Raw genomic sequence first — 19,398 nt, forward strand, 5'->3', positions numbered from 1 at the left:
GAGGGGCTGGGGAGAGAGAGACACACACACACACACACACACACACACACACACACACACACACACACACACACACACACAGAGGGAGGGAGGGAGCTGGGGGGGGAGAGAGAGAGAGAGAGGGAGAGAGAGAGAGAGAGAGAGAGAGAGAGAGAGACAGAGACAGACAGAGACAGAGATGGGGGGGGCGGCAGGCACCAGAGGGAGGGAGAGACATTGCTTGAAACTGCAAGGGAGACTAGTTGGTCACCCTTACAGCACACTAGCACACACTCCACTGCTCTGCAGCTAGCTTTTTAACCCATTTTTCCTTGTATGTTCCTGTTAGGGGAAAAAACAAAACCATGTCTTGCGCCCAAAGTTTGTTTTCTTTAATCTCCAACCATTTTACACATTTTGAGATATGAATCAAGAGATGGATTTTAAATGCCTGCTGAGACATTGTAATCAGTCTTTTCTTTTTGCAACCATAGGAGATTAAAGTTCAGTCTTTTGCATCTTTCCTATCTCCCTTTCAAGTGTCTCCACCTACAGAGTCAATTTCAGGGCGAGGCAAGAGGCGGCATTGGCTCGTTGGGCAATAGGAAGGGAGGAAACATAGGCAGCTCTAACAACTGACGTCAATCGTAGTGACTAAGCAGCCCATGAACTTCTTGCACATTGTTTCAGGGAGGGTGGAGGCGGAAAGCAACAGGGATTTGAAGGTGAAGTCTGAAGGTGGATAAATCACCTGGACCTGATGGATTACATCCCAGAGTTCTGAAGGAGATAGCTGAAGAGATAGTGGAGGCATTAGTGGTGATCTTTCAGGAATCACTGGAGTCAGGGAGGGTCCCAGAGGACTGGAAAATCGCTAATGTAACCCCCCTGTTTAAGAAGGGAGTGAGGCAAAAGACGGGAAATTACAGGCCGATTAGCCTGACCTCGGTCGTCAGTAATTTAGGGTCCATTATTAAGGATGAGATTTCAGAATACTTGGAAGTGCATGGTAAAATAGGGCAAAGTCAGCATGGTTTCACCAAGGGGAGGTCATGCCTGATAAATCTGTTAGAATTCTTTGAGGAGGTAACGAGTAGGTTAGACAAAGGAGAGCCAATGGATGTTATCTACTCGGACTTCCAGAAGGCCTTTGGCAAGTTGCTGCACAGGAGGCTGCTCAGTAAGATAAGAGCCCATGGTGTTAGAGGCAAGGTACTAGCATGGATAGAAGATTGGCTGTCTGGCAGGAGGCAGAGAGTGGGGATAAGGGGGTCCTTCTCAGGATAGCGGCCGGTGACTAGTGGAGTTCTGCAGGGGTCAGTGTTGGGATCACAACTTTTCACTTTATACATTAATGATCTAGATGAAGGGACTGAGGGCATTCTGGCTAAGTTTGCAGATGGTACAAAGATAGGTGGAGGGACAGGTAGTATTGAGGAGGTGGGGAGGCTGCAGAAGGATTTGGACAGGTTAGGAGAATGGGCAAAGAAGTGGCAGATGGAATACAACATGAGGAAGTGTGAGGTCATGCACTTTGGTAGGAAAAATAGAGGCATAGACTATTTTCTAAACGGGGAGAGAATTCAGAAATCTGGAGTGCAAAGGGACTTGGGAGTCCCAGTCCAGGATTCTCTTAAGGTTAATTTGCAGGTTGAGTCGGTAGTTAGGAAGGCAAATGCAATGTTGGCATTTATTTCGAGAGGACTAGAATATAAAAGCAGTGATGTGCTGCTGAGGTTTTATAAGGCTCTGATCAGACCACATTTAGAAGATTGTGAGCAATTTTGGGCCCCATATCTCAGGAAGGATGTGCTGGCCCTGGAGAGGGTCCAGAGGAGGTTCACGAGAACGATCCCAGGAATGAAAGGCTTAACATGTGAGGAACGTTTGAGGACTCTGGGTCTATACTCGATGGAGTTTAGAAGGATGCGGGAGGATCTGATTGAAACTTACAGAATACTGAAAGGACTGGATAGAGTGGACATGGGGAAAATGTTTCCATTAATAAGAGAGACTAGGACCCGAGGGCACAGCCTCAGAGTAAAGGGAAGACCTTCAAGAACAGAGATGAGAAGAAACTTCTTTAGCCAGAGAGTGGTGAATCTATGGAATTCATTGTCACAGAAGGCTGTGGAGGCCAGGTCATTGAGTGTATTTAAGACGGAGATAGATAGGTTCTTGATTGGTATGGGGATCAAAGGTTACGGGGAGAAGGCGGGAGAATGGGGTTGAGAAACTTATCAGCCATGACTGAATGGTGGAGCAGACTCGATGGGCCGAATGGCCTAATTTCTGCTCCTATGTCTTATGTTCTTGTGGATTTAAGGAGACAGGTGGTAGTGAAGAATAAAAGCCGAGGGTTATCTTTGCTCTCCAGGATGATGCAGAGTTGTGAGCAGTTTTGTCAGAGGACAGCATGATGGCATCCTCAATCTACACCCCTCAAATCTGGGGGTGCGACCAGGATAGGAAAAAAAGTAAGGACAAGGACATACATCAAAGATGGACAGCATTTAAGCAGGTCAACTGAAGTATCAAACTGTATGGAGAAGCAAAAGCTAGGCATCTGGCAATTTCAAACTATAATTTTAACTGACTTAGAGGAACAGTTTTTTCCAGGAGCAGGTAAATAATGATGTGGGTTAAGGGTGGTGCAGGATGTATGTGGTAAGGCATACAAGGAAGTTGTCAGGAACGGCTCAGTTTCTAATTGAGACCATTGAAGTGCAAAGAGCAGATGAGATGGAAAAGTTGAGGAAGTGGCCATGAGCATAGATATGTGGAAGGTAAGACTTTAAGGAGCAAGAGGACAAGGCGAGGTTGAACAGAAATACAAATTGTGAAAGAGAAGTTCTTCAGTGGAGAATGTGGAAAGATCTCTCAAAGAAATATGGATGGGGGTTGTTTTGGGTGGGGGCAGAGTACTTGAAACTTAAATTAATTCATTGTATATTCCAATAATTATGTAATGATGTCAAGTGCTTTCTCATACAATGAATAATTTCAAAAATTAATAGTTCAAATTTATAATGACAGTTCCAGGCAGAATGTTGACAAAAGGTGGACATTGTTAGATAATCTATGAAAATTTTCAATTCTTCATCATAATCCACAGAAGAATGCACACATTAAGAGACTGTAATTTAAAAGAAGGGTTTGCACACATCAAACTGGGAAGTGGATCTCAAGCAGCTTATAAACATCACCTGGAGCACTCAAGCAAATTATAGTCTTGTAACTCACTCCACAGATATCCATTCTTGTATAGATGAACACATGCACTGTTTATAGAGGCCAAAAAGGATATCTTTTTTAAAATAAAAATTCCAGGGATTATTGTTACTTATTGGCTTTTGATGGGTGTTTAAAGTTATACCAACTACTATTCAAAGAAGATGATTCATTTACCTCAAGATAATGTTACTGGAGGCCCAAGCAGAAAATATTTTTGCTGCAGATTACCGAGACCATAAGACGATAAGACGTAGGAGCAGAAGTAGGCTGTTCAGCCCATTGAGTCTGCTCTGCCATTCAATGAGATCATGGCCGATCTGATAACCCTCAATTCCACTTGCCTGCCTTTTCCCCATTACCCTTGATTCCCTTACTGATTAAAAATCTGTCTATTTCAGCCTTGAATATACTTAACGATCCAGCTTCTACAGCCCTCTGTGGTAAAGAACTTCACAAATTCACTACCATCTAAGAGAAGAAATTCCTCCTCATCTGTTTTAAATGGGCACCCCCTTACTCTGAGATTATGCCCTTTGTTCCTAGACTTTCCCACAAGGGGAAACAACAACTCAGCATCTACCCTGCCACGCCCCCTAAGAATCTTATATATTTCAATAAGGTCGCCTCTCATTCTTTTAAACTCCAATGAGTACAGGCCCAACCTACTCAACTGCTCGTCATAAGAAAATCCCTCCATCCCCGGGATCAACCTAGTGAACCTTCTCTGGACTGCCTCCAATGCCAGTATACCTTTCTTTAGATAAGGGGACCAAAACTGTTCACAGTATTCTAGGGATGGTCTAACTAGTGCCTTGTATAGTTTTAGCAAGACTTTCCTATTTTTATACTCCATTCTCTTTGAAATAAAGGCCAACATTCCATTTGCTCTTACCTGCTGAGCTTGTATGTTAGCTTTTTGGGATTCATGCGCAAGGACCCCCAAATCCTTCTGTGCTGCAGCTTTCTCCATTTAAATAATAATATTCAGCTCCTCTATTCTTCCTGCCAATGTGCATAATCTCAAACTTTCCCACATGATATTCCATCTGCCACACGTTTTGCCCACTCACTTAACCTGTCGATATCCCTCTGTAGACTCTGTGTCATCCTCACCACTTGACTTCCCACCTATTTTTATGTCATCCGCAAACTTGGCGACAGTATATTCATTTCCCTCATCCAAGTCATTAATATATATTGTAAATTGTGGCCCCAACACTGATCCTTGTAGCACTTCACTAGTTACAGGTTGCCATCCTGAAAATACCCCCCTTATCTCAACTCTGTTGTTTATTAGTTAGCCATTCCTCTATTCATGCTAATATACTACCCACAATACCATATGGGCTCTTATCTTATTAAGTAGCCTTATGTGCGATACATTACCAATTTTTTTAGAAATCCAAATATATTACATCTACTGGTTCCTCTTTATCTATTCTGCTTGTTACTTCCTCAAAGACTTCTAATAAATTTGTTAGGTATGATTTCCCCTTCATGAAGCCATGCTGACTCTGCTTGATTAGATTATGTATTTCTAAATGCTCTATTACATCCTTTATAATAGACTCCAACATCTTAACAATGACAGATGTTAAGCTAACTGGCCTATAGTTACCTGTTTTTTGTTTCTCTCCATTTTTGAATAAGGATGTTACGCTGGCAGTTTTCCAATCCTCTGGGACTTTTCCAGAATCTAAGGACTCTTGGAAGATTACTGCTAGTGCATCCACTATCTCTGCAGCTATTTCCTTTAATATCCTAGGATAGAACCCATCAGGTCCAGGTGACTTATCAGCCTTCAGCCCCATTAGTTCCCCTAGTACTTTTGCTCTAGTGATAGTTATTGTATTTATTTCTTCCCCCCATTTTTCCCCATGATTATTTTGTTTTGTACCGTGAAGGCTGATGCAAAGTATTTATTCAACTCCTCGGCCATTTCCTGGTTCCCCATTATTATTTTCCCAGTCACATTCTCTATTGATTTTGGCCTCTCTCTTCCTTTTTATATATTTAAAGAAGCTCTTACTGTCTGTTTTCATGTTACTTGCTAGTTTACCATCAAAGTATATTTTCTCCCGCTATTATATTTTGGTCATCTTCTGGTTTTTAAAACTTTCCCAATCCTCTGGCTTACCACTAATCTTTGCCACATTGTATGCATTTTCTTTCACCTTGATACTATCCTTAACTTCCTAAGTTAACCATGGTTGGTTTACACCTCCCTCTACAATTCTTCTTCCTCACTGGGATGTATCTTTGTTGAGAGTCATGAACTATTTTCTTAAATGTCTGCCATTATTCATCAACCGTCTTTTCTGCTAAACCTCTTTGCCAGTCCACTCCCAGTCAACTCTGCCCTCATTTCTTGTAATTACCCTTATTTAAAATTTTAGCACAGGTGTTTCCAAAGTAGGTTTCTCTCTCTCAAATGCTAAATTCCACCATGTTATGGTCAGTGTTTCCTAGGGACCTTTTACTCTGAGATCAATAATTAAAACTGCCTCATTACACATTAGCAGATCCAAAAAAGCCTGATCCTTGGTTGGATCCACAACGTATTGTCCTAGGAAACTGTTCCGAATGCACTCTATGAATATTTGCTTGTGGCTACCTCTGCCAATTTGATTTTCCCAATCTACATGAAGATTCAAGTCACCCATGATTAATATGCTACCTTTTTTACATGCCCTCATTATTTCCTGATGTATTCTCTGTCCGGCATCATAGCTACTGTTAAGGGACCTATAGACTACTCCCACCAACGTCTTCTTCCCCGAGTTATTCCTTACCTCCACATCTTCTGATCCAAGATTATTTCTTGCTATCGTACTTATTCCACCTCATATTAACAAAGCTACCTCAGCACCCTTTCCTTCCTGCCTGTCTTTTCAAAAAGTCACATACCCCTGAATATTTAGTTCTCAGCTTTGATCTCCTTGTAATCATGTCTCCGTAATGGCTATAAGATCATACCCGTTAATCTCTATTTGTGCCGTTAATATTTATTTCATTCCAAATACTACGTGCATTTAAGTAAAGAGCAATTAATTTTGCCTTTTTACCATTTTTCCCCCTTTGACCCTATTGCTGCTTTTTTAATGTTTGTACACTCTATCCCTTCCTGTCACACTCAGGGTATCATCACCTAAGTAGTTGCCTTGCAATGCCGCCATACCCTTTTACTTTGTAAGCCTACTTATCCCCTTTCCAGAACTTTCCCCCCAACTCTATTTCGTTTAAAGCCCTCTCTCCAGCTCTAGTTATTTGATTCGCCAGGACACTGATCCCAGCATGGTTCAAGTGAAGTCCATCCCTCCGAAACAATTCCCTTCAACCCCAGTACTGATGCCAGTGCCCCATGAGCTGAAACCCATTCCTCCCACACCAGCCTTTGAGCCACGCATTTAATTCCTTGACATTATTTAACCTATGCCAGTTTACCCGTGGCTCAGATAGTAATCCTAATCCTGAGATTACCACCTTGGAGGTTCTGCTTTTTAATTTAGCTCATAACAGTTCAAATTCTTTCAACAGAACCTCCTTTCTAGTCCTATGAACATCATTGGTACCAATGTGGACAGCGACAACTGAATCCCTCCCCTCCCACTCGAAGTTCCTCTCCCTGAGGTGGTGTCCTTAACACAGCAACACAGCCTTCGGGACTCATGCTTATGACTGCAGGGAACAGTATCAATGCGCGTAATTATACTGTCCCGTAGCATTACTACGTTCCTATTTCCTCCCCCCACTTGAATGGCTCCCTGTACCTCTTAGCCATGGTCAGTTCATTCATCCTCCCTGCAGTCCCTGCTCTCATCCACACAGCTTGCACGAACCTCATAAAAGTTGGACAATTTCAGGGGCTATGGTTCCTTGAACGCTACCCTCTGGGTCCCCATATCTGCCTCACCTGCAGTCACATCCTCCTGTCCCTGATCACAGGCCAAATTCAACTTATCTAACCTGTGGGGTGTGACCACCTCCTGGAGCAAAGTGTCCAGGTAACCTTCCCCCTCCCTGACGTGACGCAATATCTGCAACTCGGACTCCAGCTCCTTAACTTGGATCCGAAGTTCCTTGAGCTGCAAATACCTACCACAGATGTGTTTTCTCCAGGTCACCTTGGTATCCAGCAGCTCCTACATGCCACAGCAGCAACACTTTGCTATCTTTGTTAAGCAACTTTGTCCAAGTTAGAAATACTAAGAGAAATGCTTGTTTTATCATTTGTTTGGTTTAAGTGAAAGCTTGAAAACAAATCAGAAGTTGCACAAAAATTGAAATGGTAGGAAATGCTAAAAAAAAAACAAGAAAAATGGTCTCCTGTCAAACGATCTTTCAACAAACAGTGGATTCCACAAAACAATGCAATTTTTGCGTAGCACACACTATGAATAAAGAAATGCAAATTTAAAATGAAAAACTGTAGATTTAAAAAATTCTTCAGATGTAATTTTTGATAACAATAACCATATAAAATGTCAAATAGGGGATTTGGAGGATACAAGCAGTCCCTTGGGAAAATTATACCCGTGGGGAGGGGAGTATTGTCAAGCTAGTTAGAATGCATTTCATTTAAAAAAATCCCCTTCATTTTTGGATGAGGTTTCTTGGGACAGTGGGGGCTGAAAATGGACAGGTGATTCAAATAAAACGTTTTCTACTTGAAAATACTATTAGACCCCAAAAAAATCTCAAAATCACAGACTTGTACTGTACTCACTACTTCATAACTGGTCGGTGCCCGATATCGAGATGAGACCACTCCTACGCCAGTAATTGGATCCATTGACATATCCCACAATTCAGGCATCATTGAACGACACTGAAAAGAGAAAGAAAAACATACAAGCTTTCTTGAATTTGAACTACCAAAAGCATACAAACAACAACGTAGGATATACTATAGCTGCACTACCAACCATAGAATGTCGCAGACACTCAAAACCCTTAGCTGCAGCGAAAAGTAACCACATTAACGGATCTAACCACAGAAACATGTCATCAGCAGCAGAACAGGACTTAAGTGGAACATTGTCATGTTGTTCCCTTCTGTAATAATTTTAAGTGCAACTTTTAGACAATTCAGCAATGTAGCTTTGATCCAGAAGATCAAGATATTTAGAAGAGAGATTTCCATGAATAAATCAGTGGTGCAAACAAGTATTGATCTGGAAGACTCAAGGTACTAGGAACATTAACTGGAGCAGTTGGCTTATATACAACGTACTGCAAGATAAAGACAAAATACTGCACTGCAAATTGTCACAAGCCACCGAGTTTTAGCTAAGCATCTTGCCCCTTTCATTTCTTCCATGTTTGCATTTGTTTCTTACAGGCTCTTTGGCAACAAGTATAAATAGATCGAAAAACGTGCTTCAGAAGGTTTCAAAAACAAAAACACCATCAAAAATGAAAAAGAGATGAAATAGGAAGGGAAGAAGAGCACAAAATCAAAATTGTGCTCAGTGCATATATACTTTGTGCCACAGATTGGCTGCATACTGCCTGCAGCTGACTCAAAAAGGCATTTACATTCTCCCGAGGTGCATCATAAAAACAATATCACTTAGCGAAAAAAGGGAGTACATTACAACATGACATTCAGCCATAACATATTATTGACATTTCAGTTTTAATAAAAAGGAATCAATACAGTCATAGCAGATTTGTCAGACAATTCAATAAGAATGAAACTTAAGGCAAAGATTGGGATTCTTGTGCTATCAGAAAGGTGATGCTTTGCAGCAGAGTACATCACTGCATACAGGAATGTAAACGGTATAAAGTCTAAAATAATTATTTTCAACGTGGAACATTAGAAAATATTGCCAGATATAAAATTTTGTTGAAGACCAGAGTTGTCTTAATTGCAGAGTATTGTCAGCACGGCTGTAGAATTGACCTAAATCAACCCGATTTCATTCAAGTGCTCAATACATTAATTATCGAACAGCAGTGAAATCACTTAATATAGATTTTCCATTTTTGTCCCGAAGAGTAAAGCTTCTAACATTAGTAATGAAGTATATTGCTTCAGGTCTAGTTTAAAAAATCGTTCTGCTTTTCTTATCTGGTGAGTGTAAAAACAAACTACCCCCTGAAATTACTCTTGCTCCAGTCTGCCAAAACAATTACAGAATAATTCTTACCTACTTTCAACAATAAGAAATAGTACAAAGTAATATCCTGAGCAAACCATTTTTTTTGGGGGCCTGGGGCTGGAGCTGGTGGCGGGGGTGGGGGTGCGCACACGTGTGTGCAGGGGGCAGAAGGCAAATAACAATTCTCCCGTCTATACAAATATAAATGTACAGCGTGGGATAGCATTTAATGCAAGTTCTTTTTCAAACATTCAATTGCAGCTCAACTGGGCCACATTTCTGTATTCCACTCCCACTGACCCCCTTTTTCCACCATAGCAGCAGGAATAAGTTACTTTAAAAGGTGAGTTTTTAAAAAGCAAACTGTATTCCCCCACTTATCAAAAAAGGAGCCCTGGATGAAAGGTGGCTAATACCATAATATAACTGAAGTTACTTGCTCCAGAATCATAATTTGTGATTTGGTAGCTTGTCGGGCACTTGGAAAGACAGCTCTCATTGATGTGTTGGAAAGTCCTTTGATCTCTGCCACTCTATGACAGAGATGGAGTTTCTCATACAGTTAGAGGCTTTTAAAGATCACAACACAAGACACCAGAAAGGCAGTCAGTATTTTGCAAAAGACAAGGTACTGTAGGGAGGGTGGTTCGATAACTAGACTCCATTACAGGGTGCAGGATTATTCCATTAAAATCAGTAAGACAACCCATCAAGTGGTGTGATATCACATGTTCATTCTTTTATATCATTACAATAATTCCAGTTGATATACCATACTGATTAAACTAACAATTTTGGTCTTACCCACTGCACCCTCTGTTTCATCTTTATAAAGCAGTTTACAATCAAAACCAAAATAACCTCACCTTGCACTAAGTTAACTTGGTCTGCCTTCAAAAAGACTGAAGAGATGTGTGTGTGAAATACAGATAGCTTCGGGATACTATTGCTACATCCTTGGGTTATGACATTGAACAAGTATAGAAAGAGCAATACAAGCCAACTCCTCCCACAAAAACTCAGGCTCGTTAAGGGAGACTGATGCCACTGAATCGTAGAAGTATCTACAACAGATCCAAATTCTTAATGTATCATTTTAAATTTATCCACAATCCATGGCAATTTTAATTCATTCTTCATCACTAGCTGGGCCAGCATGTATTCCCCATCCTTAATCGCCCTTGAGAACTGATTTGCTTGCTAGGGCATTTAAGGTAGATTGCTGTGGGTTTGGAGTCACACGTAAGCCAACCCAGGTAAGGACGGTAGGTTTCCTTCCCTAAAGAACATTAGTGAACCAGATGGGTTTTTATGACAATCAACAATGGTTTCATTAGACTTCTAATTCCAGATTTTTTTTTTTATTGAATTCAAATTTCACTATCTGCCATGGTGGGATTCGAACGCAGGTCCCCAGAGCATTACCCTGGGTATTTGGAGTACTAGTCCAGTGACAATACCACAACGCCACTGCCTGAGGTTTAGTTGCAGAGGTTTAATATTAATAAATGGATGCTTTAGAAACAGAACAAGGGTTGCAGGAGGTTTGGGGGGGGGGGGGGGGGGGGGGGGGGGGGGGGGGGTGGGGGGGGAGGTGGTGGAAAAAGCGAACTCACAGGTACCATGAAAGAGGGTGAAGCAGAAAGCAGCAATACCAATCAGTTCCTGCGTACACCACTAGAGCTTATCACAAATATCCATTACACATTTTCAGTAAAGTTTGTTCACATTAATGGCTCTTTTCCTACCTTCCAAAGTCAATCTAGCTCTGTTCACTATTGATTAGAAAAATGCTGGGAACTTTGGTCTCATTTATCCTGATAGGTAATTCAAATTGACAAAGCAATGCAGACTTAGAAAGTCTGACTTTACTGCGTAGCCAAGATAAACCACAACACCGAAAGCAAAAAAACCTAACAGGAAGTGAAACAAAAACCTAATTAGCTTTGGACAAATTCCAAAGTAAAAACACTTCAACGAAAGGAGCATTTTGATCACAGAGTAAATGTTTCAAATGTTTAAAAACTGAGTGTTAGTTCAACCTCAACTCTAGAATTGGAGGTGATATATGCAGCTTAGTCAAGATTATAGTTATATCACTTCTGACTGATACCATTAAAAGACAGTTTTCAAAACCTCAACATAATCCATTACGGTTTATAAGAACATGTTGAGACAAGAACTGCCCCAAGTCATTCTTAGAGGGTCACCTTTGTGAAATACTTTCCGAAACCACCTACACAATTTTAAGTCATAATAATGAAACTCCCTGAACTCCATACAAGTCTAAAATTATTCTGTCCTAATTAAGCAGCAATAATGAAATAGTAACTTCACTGCCACATTAGCAGAATGTATTCCAAGACAGTAGCTAGCTGCCTATATGGATAACTATTATTCATCTTCTAGAATTAATCTGTTACGTGAACAACTATGTGCAGTAAAACTAGCTCTTCAGAAACGTGGTAAAGAATGAGACAACTTATATTTGTATAGCGCCTTTAACATAATAAAACGCCCCAAGGTGCACCTTGGAGCATTGTAAAACAAAATATGACACCGAGCCACGTAAGCAGATATTAGACCAGACAACCAAAAGCTTGGTCAAAAAGAAGTTTAAAGGAGAGGTAGGCAGACTGGGAGGTGTAGAGAGGATATTCCAGAGGATAGGGCGTAGGCAGCTGAAAGCATGGCGACCAATGATTATAATCACTCCACCAGGGATGCACAAAAGGCCGGAATTGGAGGAGTGCAGATTTCTCAGAGGGTTGTGGGGCTGGACAAGATTGCAGAGATAGGAAAGGGTAAAACCATGGAGGAATTTGAAAACAAGTATGAGGATTTTAAAATCAAGACGTTGCTTCACCAACAGCCAATGTAGGTCAACAAGCACAGAGGTGATATATGACTGGGACTTGGTGCAAGTTAAAACACAAACACAGGCAGCAGAGTTCTGAATGACCTCAAGTTTACAGCGAGTAGAATATAGGAGACCAACCATGAGTGCTTCCGAATAGACAAGTCTACAGGTAATGAACTCTAGAATGAGAGCTTCTGCAGCAGATGAGCTGAGACGGGGCTGTCTGTTTATGTCATGGAAGTGTAAATAGACAGTCCTCGAGATGGCATGAATATGTGGTTTGAAGCTCTGCTCAGGGTCAAATATGGCACTGAAGTTGCGAACAGACTGTTAATCTTAATCTCAGACTGTTGTCAGCAATGGAGTCAACAGCAAAGGAATGGAGTTTGGAACAGGACTGAAAACAATGGCTTCAGTCTTCCCAATATTTAATTGTAATGCTATATAATTCTTCAATTATTTCATAAACCAGTGAATCCTGGCAGTTTAACATTAGGCTTACTGTATGGCATTGCCAATGGCACAAGATAAAACCCACTGTACAAAAGGGACATTCAAAATCAGGAAGCTGCCCTGCTATTTTCTGACATGTCCTTCAGACAGTCTTCAGTATAAAATATCTGTAAAACATTACCAGTACCAAAAGGTTCAAACCTGTGAAATTATACTTGTTTTACAAACCTCAAATATAAGCCTGAGCTTTCCAGCATTAATGCTTGTAAGGTGTAAGCAAGTTAAAAACAGCTTGACATCGTACAGTACACCTCTAAATTTTCATCTTACATGTAGTTTAATTTTAAAACTTTAAAACCAGCCTTAAGTCATATTATTGCCTGCATACTGAACAGCAATGAACAGATCGTAATAATTGTTAGTTTCTAAAAGCTAACTATGGCGTACTTTCTAAAGCTTCCTCATAATATTCATTAATCACATAAAATGAAAAGTTAAGTTTGCCACTTATGGCTGGACAAGCAGCTTTCGTACAACTTTACATATACTGGCAATTTAAACCAAAAACTGCCAGACATTACAACAATCCTTACAGAGATGGTTATTAAGGCAAAAGTACATTTTCCTTGTTTATTAGGACAGAAAAGAGCAGGCAATAAATCATTTATTTTCCACATTATATTATACAGGATATATAGTCAAATTTCTCCTTCCTTAAGATTTTTAATACCTTTCCAATTTTATAAACTTTCACTTTATTCTCTTCTAACTTTTAAACATTTCTTTCACTCCATTTTCATTTTGATCTTTTCCAACGGTATTCTAACAAGTTTTTCTTTGAGCAATTAATTTCTCCGCCCCCCCCCCCCTTCTTTAGCTGCATGTAAGCTTGAAGAAAAAAATAGTGGCTGAGAAGCTTCGTTACATAAATTCAAAAGAAAGTGCAAGACTGGCCAATGCCTTGCTGGAAAAACAACAGAAACAGAACATGGGGTAAAAGGCAGGCCGGGTTGGTGGGGTCAGTTACCCAAGGCTTATGGATTCCAGGATTCCAGTTATGATGGGTGAGAAGTGTTGAAATATGAAAAAAAAACGTCAGTAAATGGCAAACTTTGCTGTGGCCTGTCTAGTAACATGATGAAAACACTATAACATGCACAAAGCAGAGTTCAAGGCAGATGATGCACCATTGTGATTACCATCAAACACAAGTCACATTCTTTTGATGATAAACCACTGGGGTGGCCCAATAGCATTTGTTGGGTATCCAGAAAGACTGTTCATTTTTGCCTAAAGCAGAAGCCTTAGATCTACATTACAGATTCCGTGTTAGAAGTAAAGAGAAAGCACTCTCTAAGAAGTAATTTCTCTGTACGTGAAAAAAGACAAATTTTAACTATCATAACTCAGCTAAAAATGTGCTTTTGTGTTTGCACTGCCACCTGTAATGAACTATATTCAATGATGTTCTGCATTTCAAAGGTCATTTATTGATCTCAGGCCATAATATATGAACCTAAGTAACCCATGTGTTGCTTAACTGCTTTAATTTGCTCTGCTGCCTTTAAGGGTGGGTGCTTATAATCATTAAGGTTTCTCCGTTGTTGTGAAACAATGCTTTGTATCAAAAATGATGTTTGAATTTACAGGCCGGAAGCTCCTAATTCATTTTTTAGCCAATTCCAATGACTTGGGATCACAACCAAAGGTGGCTGTAGATTTGCATCACTGTAACTTCTACATTCCAAAACCACTGAAATCGAGACAATCCATCTGCAAAGCCGCATCAGCGACAATGGCCTTGGAGGAGTAGGAACGGGGGCCATCTCCTATCCCATTAGCAAAGCGTCCAGACTATACCTGGATACTCAACTGGATGGTGACAAACCATTTGACATAACCTCTAGAACAATGGGACCCTGGCTGAGAGAGGAATTCTTAACCATGATCTAACCAAGTTAGAACTGAAATACATTTGGGCCATGACTAAATTTGGGTCACTGGGCAGTTGGTGAGAGGTTCATGCAACAAGCCAACCCTTTCTGCGTTAAAGCAACTGTTTTTTCTGCAGAACAGGCCAGATGCTTAAGGAACAAGACCCTGAGTGGGTTTCTTCTCTCTCCCTCACACACACACCATCCAAGTTTTGAACCCTGTCTATTGATTTTGACTATCCAGATGCTGCAGACAGAGATTTTTAAAAAGAACTCAACCCAGTGCCACTGTGTCCAAAAGAACAGATAAATCATCAATCTACATCTTTACCCTGATGCCAAAGGCAGCAGGACTACCAAGTTCAGCCTGAAAACAGCCAAATTACAACCTTCAAGAGTCGTATACCCCTTTAATTGTGCTGGACTCTAAATTGCTTAATCTATCTTCCCACTCTATTCTATTTGTATGTATGTATGTGTGTGTGTGTATACGCTTCAAGTGAGTGTGTGAAAGGCAGAGCATTTTTTTATTATTTTACTTAGACCTGGTTAAGAACTATCCTCTTCTCTTTAAAACTCAAGACAACCTGTGTTTGCCTTTTTAGTAAACAGTTAAACACTCAATGAATTGGCAAACATGTCCTTTTAAAAAAAACATGTTGCAGTCAAACGAGGAATGGGAAAAGAGGGGAGCCATTCAACCCCTCCTCACCTGATCGTAAGACTGTTCATTTATACTTTTCAAAAGCACGTAATTTATAGACCACTAGTCTTTCCATACTAGTCCTCCCAAAAGTACATCATTTTAACACTTCTCCACGTTGAGCTCCATCAGCCATGCTTCTGCCCGTTTCACCATCCCGTCTATGTCATCCTGCAGCCTCTAACTATCTTCAGCACGCTACTGCTCTGCTATGTTCCATATCATCTGCAATCTTTATAATGCTGCCGCCTACACCCAAGTCTAAGTTGTTTATAAAAATTGAAAAGAGTAATAGACTCAAAACCTATCCTTGGAAAACCACTGCAAACCACGTCCCAGTCTGAAAAACATTAATCCACCACAGCCCTTTGCTTTCTGTACCTGAGCCAATTCTGCATCCATACCACCCTTTTCTCCTTAATTTAAATGGGCTTCCATCTTCAATACAGTACACAATTAACTACAGATAAAGATCCAGCCCAGGTAAACCATCTGGTCACCATGACTGTCGTACTATCTGTAACAATACCAGTAAGCCATAGGCCGTCTAGCCACTGCAACAGCTGCAAAACATAGGACACCTTAGAACAGGAAGTGTGGTACTTAATCATTTCCCAGCTCCACAAAGACCATTGCAAATAAGCTAGGCCAGCCATTTCTAACCATTGGCTATGAAAGACTGCAAACATAAGAGCTTTGAAATTTTCTGAAAATAACTTGAATTCCAAATTATGGCAGCACAGCTAAAAACCCAACCAAAGGTCACCAAACTTTCCAAATCTGACAGTTCACAACGGAACAGGGAATGCCAAAAATTGCTTCAATTCTTCTGGGTGATAGAAGCAAAAGAAGAACAAAAGATAGATCAGTGTTTTCCGATTTCTATCTGGCACATGACTCACAAGGGGCCTGGCAAAGACATTTGTCTCCGGCATCTGCCTTATTTGGGGGAAACATGGGGTGCCCCTCGGAAGAATGTGGGTGCTGAGAGGGGTGTGTGCGCACAGGCTTAAGGGCTGTAGCAAATAAACCACATCAGACACGATTAAAGTGCAAATGAAGTATATTTACAGAAGTGTGATAAGTGTAATAATCATAGTGCACCCGTGCAACCACTTGTAAAATCAGAACAACTTCATTTTCTTTTCCCTACCACTTCATCTAAGTGCTCCCCCGACATTCGCAGCAGGAGTGGAGGCAGCCTGCTGACCTTGGCAGTCGTCCTCTAGAGAACAGAGGCCTGGAGGGCACCAGCTTACTTTGGCTGTCCTGCTGTGGGGAAGCTGGCTCCCCCCGCCCTCAGTCACAGAGGACGAGGCTGAAGGAGTCACAGGCAAGGGGGATTCGAAAGGGCCGGACACCCTCAGAGAGTTCTGAGTGGAGGCCCAACTGCCGCTCCTCCATCCTTTGGATGCCCGAGGGCTCCTGCCTGATTCCTCGAGGGGAAGGGGCACCTGGAGGGAGGTCACGGTGCCCCATCCCTTTCTCGTGTAGCCATTGCAAAAGCTCACCCATGGCTGCAGCAATGGAGTGCAGGTCTGAGTGCATCTCTGGCAGATTCTGCTGGATCAGGTTCTCCAGGGAGTCCGCCACCCTCCCCGTGGAGGCCTCCATGCATGAACAGGTCAGCACTTCACCAGCCAACAGGCATACAAACCCCTCCATGTGCCACTCTGTCGAGTGGCCTCTAATGCCTCTGCTTGATTTTCCCCCATCTCTTGCTGCCTCTCTCTTGGAAGACCAATTCTACAGGCCCGTCGTTGAGCACGAACCACGCAGATGCCTCTTCCCCAGCATTCCTCCAAGTGCCAGTGAGCCTGGCTGACCCTCCCTCCTCCTACAGTGGACACGTATCCATGCAGTGACCACCATAATGAGAGACCTTTCCTAAGCTAGACCTCTCACCCACTGAAGTGTGTATCTCTGGGCTGGTGGAGGGTGCAGGCAGCTGCTGTGCTGCCTCTACAGGTGCACTTTCTCCCTCTGCAATGTCCTCACTCCTCTCCAGGCTTGTCTGAGTGCTGGACAGGGCTTTGTTACTTTCAGGCCTTGCCTCTTCCTGGTGGCACCTGTAAGTGGAAAAGGAGAGCGCGAGTGACTGCATGAGCTGCCTCCAGCATGGAGGAACGCTTGACCCTTAGGTTTCTATGACATGCGTGGATCCTTACTGGATGGAGGCCACTAGCCAACCTCTCCATCTCTGATGGATCTGTCCCACTTCACCCCTGCCAACTGGGCTGCCTGCTCCCCAAAGTCAGCCAATTGAGGATTCACTTACCCTCGCGACGCTGATGAGGTCATTCATTAATCCTTTTGCAGCATTGCAGGGCAGTCCTCTGCTGGAGGCGCTGGGCACAGACTGCCCTGGAGACTTAATCCCATACAGGGTTAGTCTCCCTGCCCAGCCTCCTCCTCCTCCTCCCATCCTGTGGATAGAGGACGTCCCTCCTGGCCTCCATTTGGTCGTGCAGGACGCCTAGGGAGGCGTCGTTGAATGTGGGCGCCAGAGCTCTCTGCCCTTTTTGAATTATTTCCTCCCTCAACGTTGTGTAGGTTGTTGTCCGGGCACCTTTTAAATATGGCACCCAGCTATGACGATGGGGCACTTGCCATCCAGCGATACATCAGGAAACCACCGACTACATAATTAATGAGGCCCAGGTTGCGCAAATTGCCGGCAGCCTCTGCACCAGAAAACACTACCTGTCCCCATCCCGGGACTTAGTCTGGGATGGAAAATTCCGCCCACCACGTGAGGCAAGGTTTTCCACTTGGTTGTAAACTAGACCATATACAAAAAAGCACATTAAAACTAAATTCACATTAGAAAAGTGTGATCAGACATGAATGGACACCAAAGGCAAAGGAGGAGATATTAGGAAAGATAATTAAATGCTTGGTCCAAGAAGTAGGTTTTGAGGGAGGATCTCAAAAGGTGGTGGTGGGGAAGGTAATTCCAGAACTGCGGTCCAAGACTGGTGCGAGCAGACTCTTCAATGGCAGGGCTGCCGCCTTTACTGTGGGACTAAGGGAGCGAAGGATGCATTGGAGGCCAGAATTGGAGGAATACAGAGTTCAAAGGAGGCTGGACGAGGTTACAGAGATGAAAAGGGGTGATGCCATGCAGTGATTCAAAATTAAGGGTGAGGATTTGGTGGACCGGGAGCACACGTTTAAGCACACTGGTTTCTCTATGACTTACCATGCTGTACACTGAAACCAATGCACTAAATATGGCTCATGGCAATGCTAATTAGACAACAGATACACCAATTAACTTTAGAGAAGCAGGCTCTGAGATGCTAGAAAGTTGAAACAGACACTCTTCCAACCAACTGTGGTCGGATCTAAGCTCTTGAACTTCAACTGAAAAAAAGCACTGCTCAGCTCGAAGCTATTCCCCGGGCACTTGAACCATTTTGAGCTTTGAATGTCACCCTGATCTTTGCAGAAGAGGTTAATCCAGCAATTGCAGAATTAGAGGCAGCTTTAACAAAGTTGTTCAGTGCTGTGACAAGAGAACACAACTTGGATCCGTATTTTAACCAGAGACTAATTTAGCCTTACTTGCACCATATGGAGATTGAGAAACCCAAGAGGAAATTGATAGGAGAGAGATTGAATTTAATAAATAAGCAAAACTAGAAGAAAATAGGATTAAAAGTACAATAGAAGTTAGAATACAGATGAAAGAAAGTGCAGGAAAATGGAAGGACAGGCAGAGATTTTTTTTTTAAAAAAGTCTTATTTAAAATTGTCAAAATATGTCAGTGTACAGTTAAAGTATTACAGTTACTCCAGGCAATTAAACAATTTGTGTGGGTTTGTTTCATTATCATGGTGCACAAGCTGGATTTTTTTGTAAAAATTCTTCATCCAGGGGAACCCAAACACTTTAAAGCTGCTGGCAGCATTAACGTTAAAACTATTGTTCATTCTACTGGAAGTTTCAAAAAGAATGGAATTTACCCCTTGGCCTCTGGCAACAAATTAATATAGTTCATTTTCATTCGACTGAAAACGCCACATCCTCACCAAACTGTTACACGTGAATGACAATCATCCTCCCTAAATGTGTCTGTTGAATCCATTGAATATCTATCATCAAATGGCTGTGGAGCACCATAT

General features: G+C 41.9%; 1 protein-coding gene across 3 annotated transcripts in view; it reads right to left on the minus strand.

Annotated features, from left to right (window-relative positions):
• The window catches only part of mvb12ba (multivesicular body subunit 12Ba), a 172,080-nt gene that overhangs the window by 145,662 nt on the left and 7,020 nt on the right, over positions 1-19,398 (minus strand). For 2 of the 3 annotated variants that reach the window (XM_041194178.1, XM_041194177.1), the window contains exon 2: positions 7,940-8,041. In XM_041194178.1, coding sequence (XP_041050112.1) covers positions 7,940-8,032 — 93 coding nt within the window. In that variant the 5' untranslated portion in view covers positions 8,033-8,041. Of the gene's footprint in view, positions 1-7,939; positions 8,042-11,068; positions 11,215-19,398 lie in introns of those variants that run through there. The other variant, XM_041194180.1, reaches the window with a different exon arrangement.

This window comes from Carcharodon carcharias, chromosome 8, assembly GCF_017639515.1.
Source record: "Carcharodon carcharias isolate sCarCar2 chromosome 8, sCarCar2.pri, whole genome shotgun sequence".
Taxonomy (NCBI): domain Eukaryota; kingdom Metazoa; phylum Chordata; class Chondrichthyes; order Lamniformes; family Lamnidae; genus Carcharodon; species Carcharodon carcharias.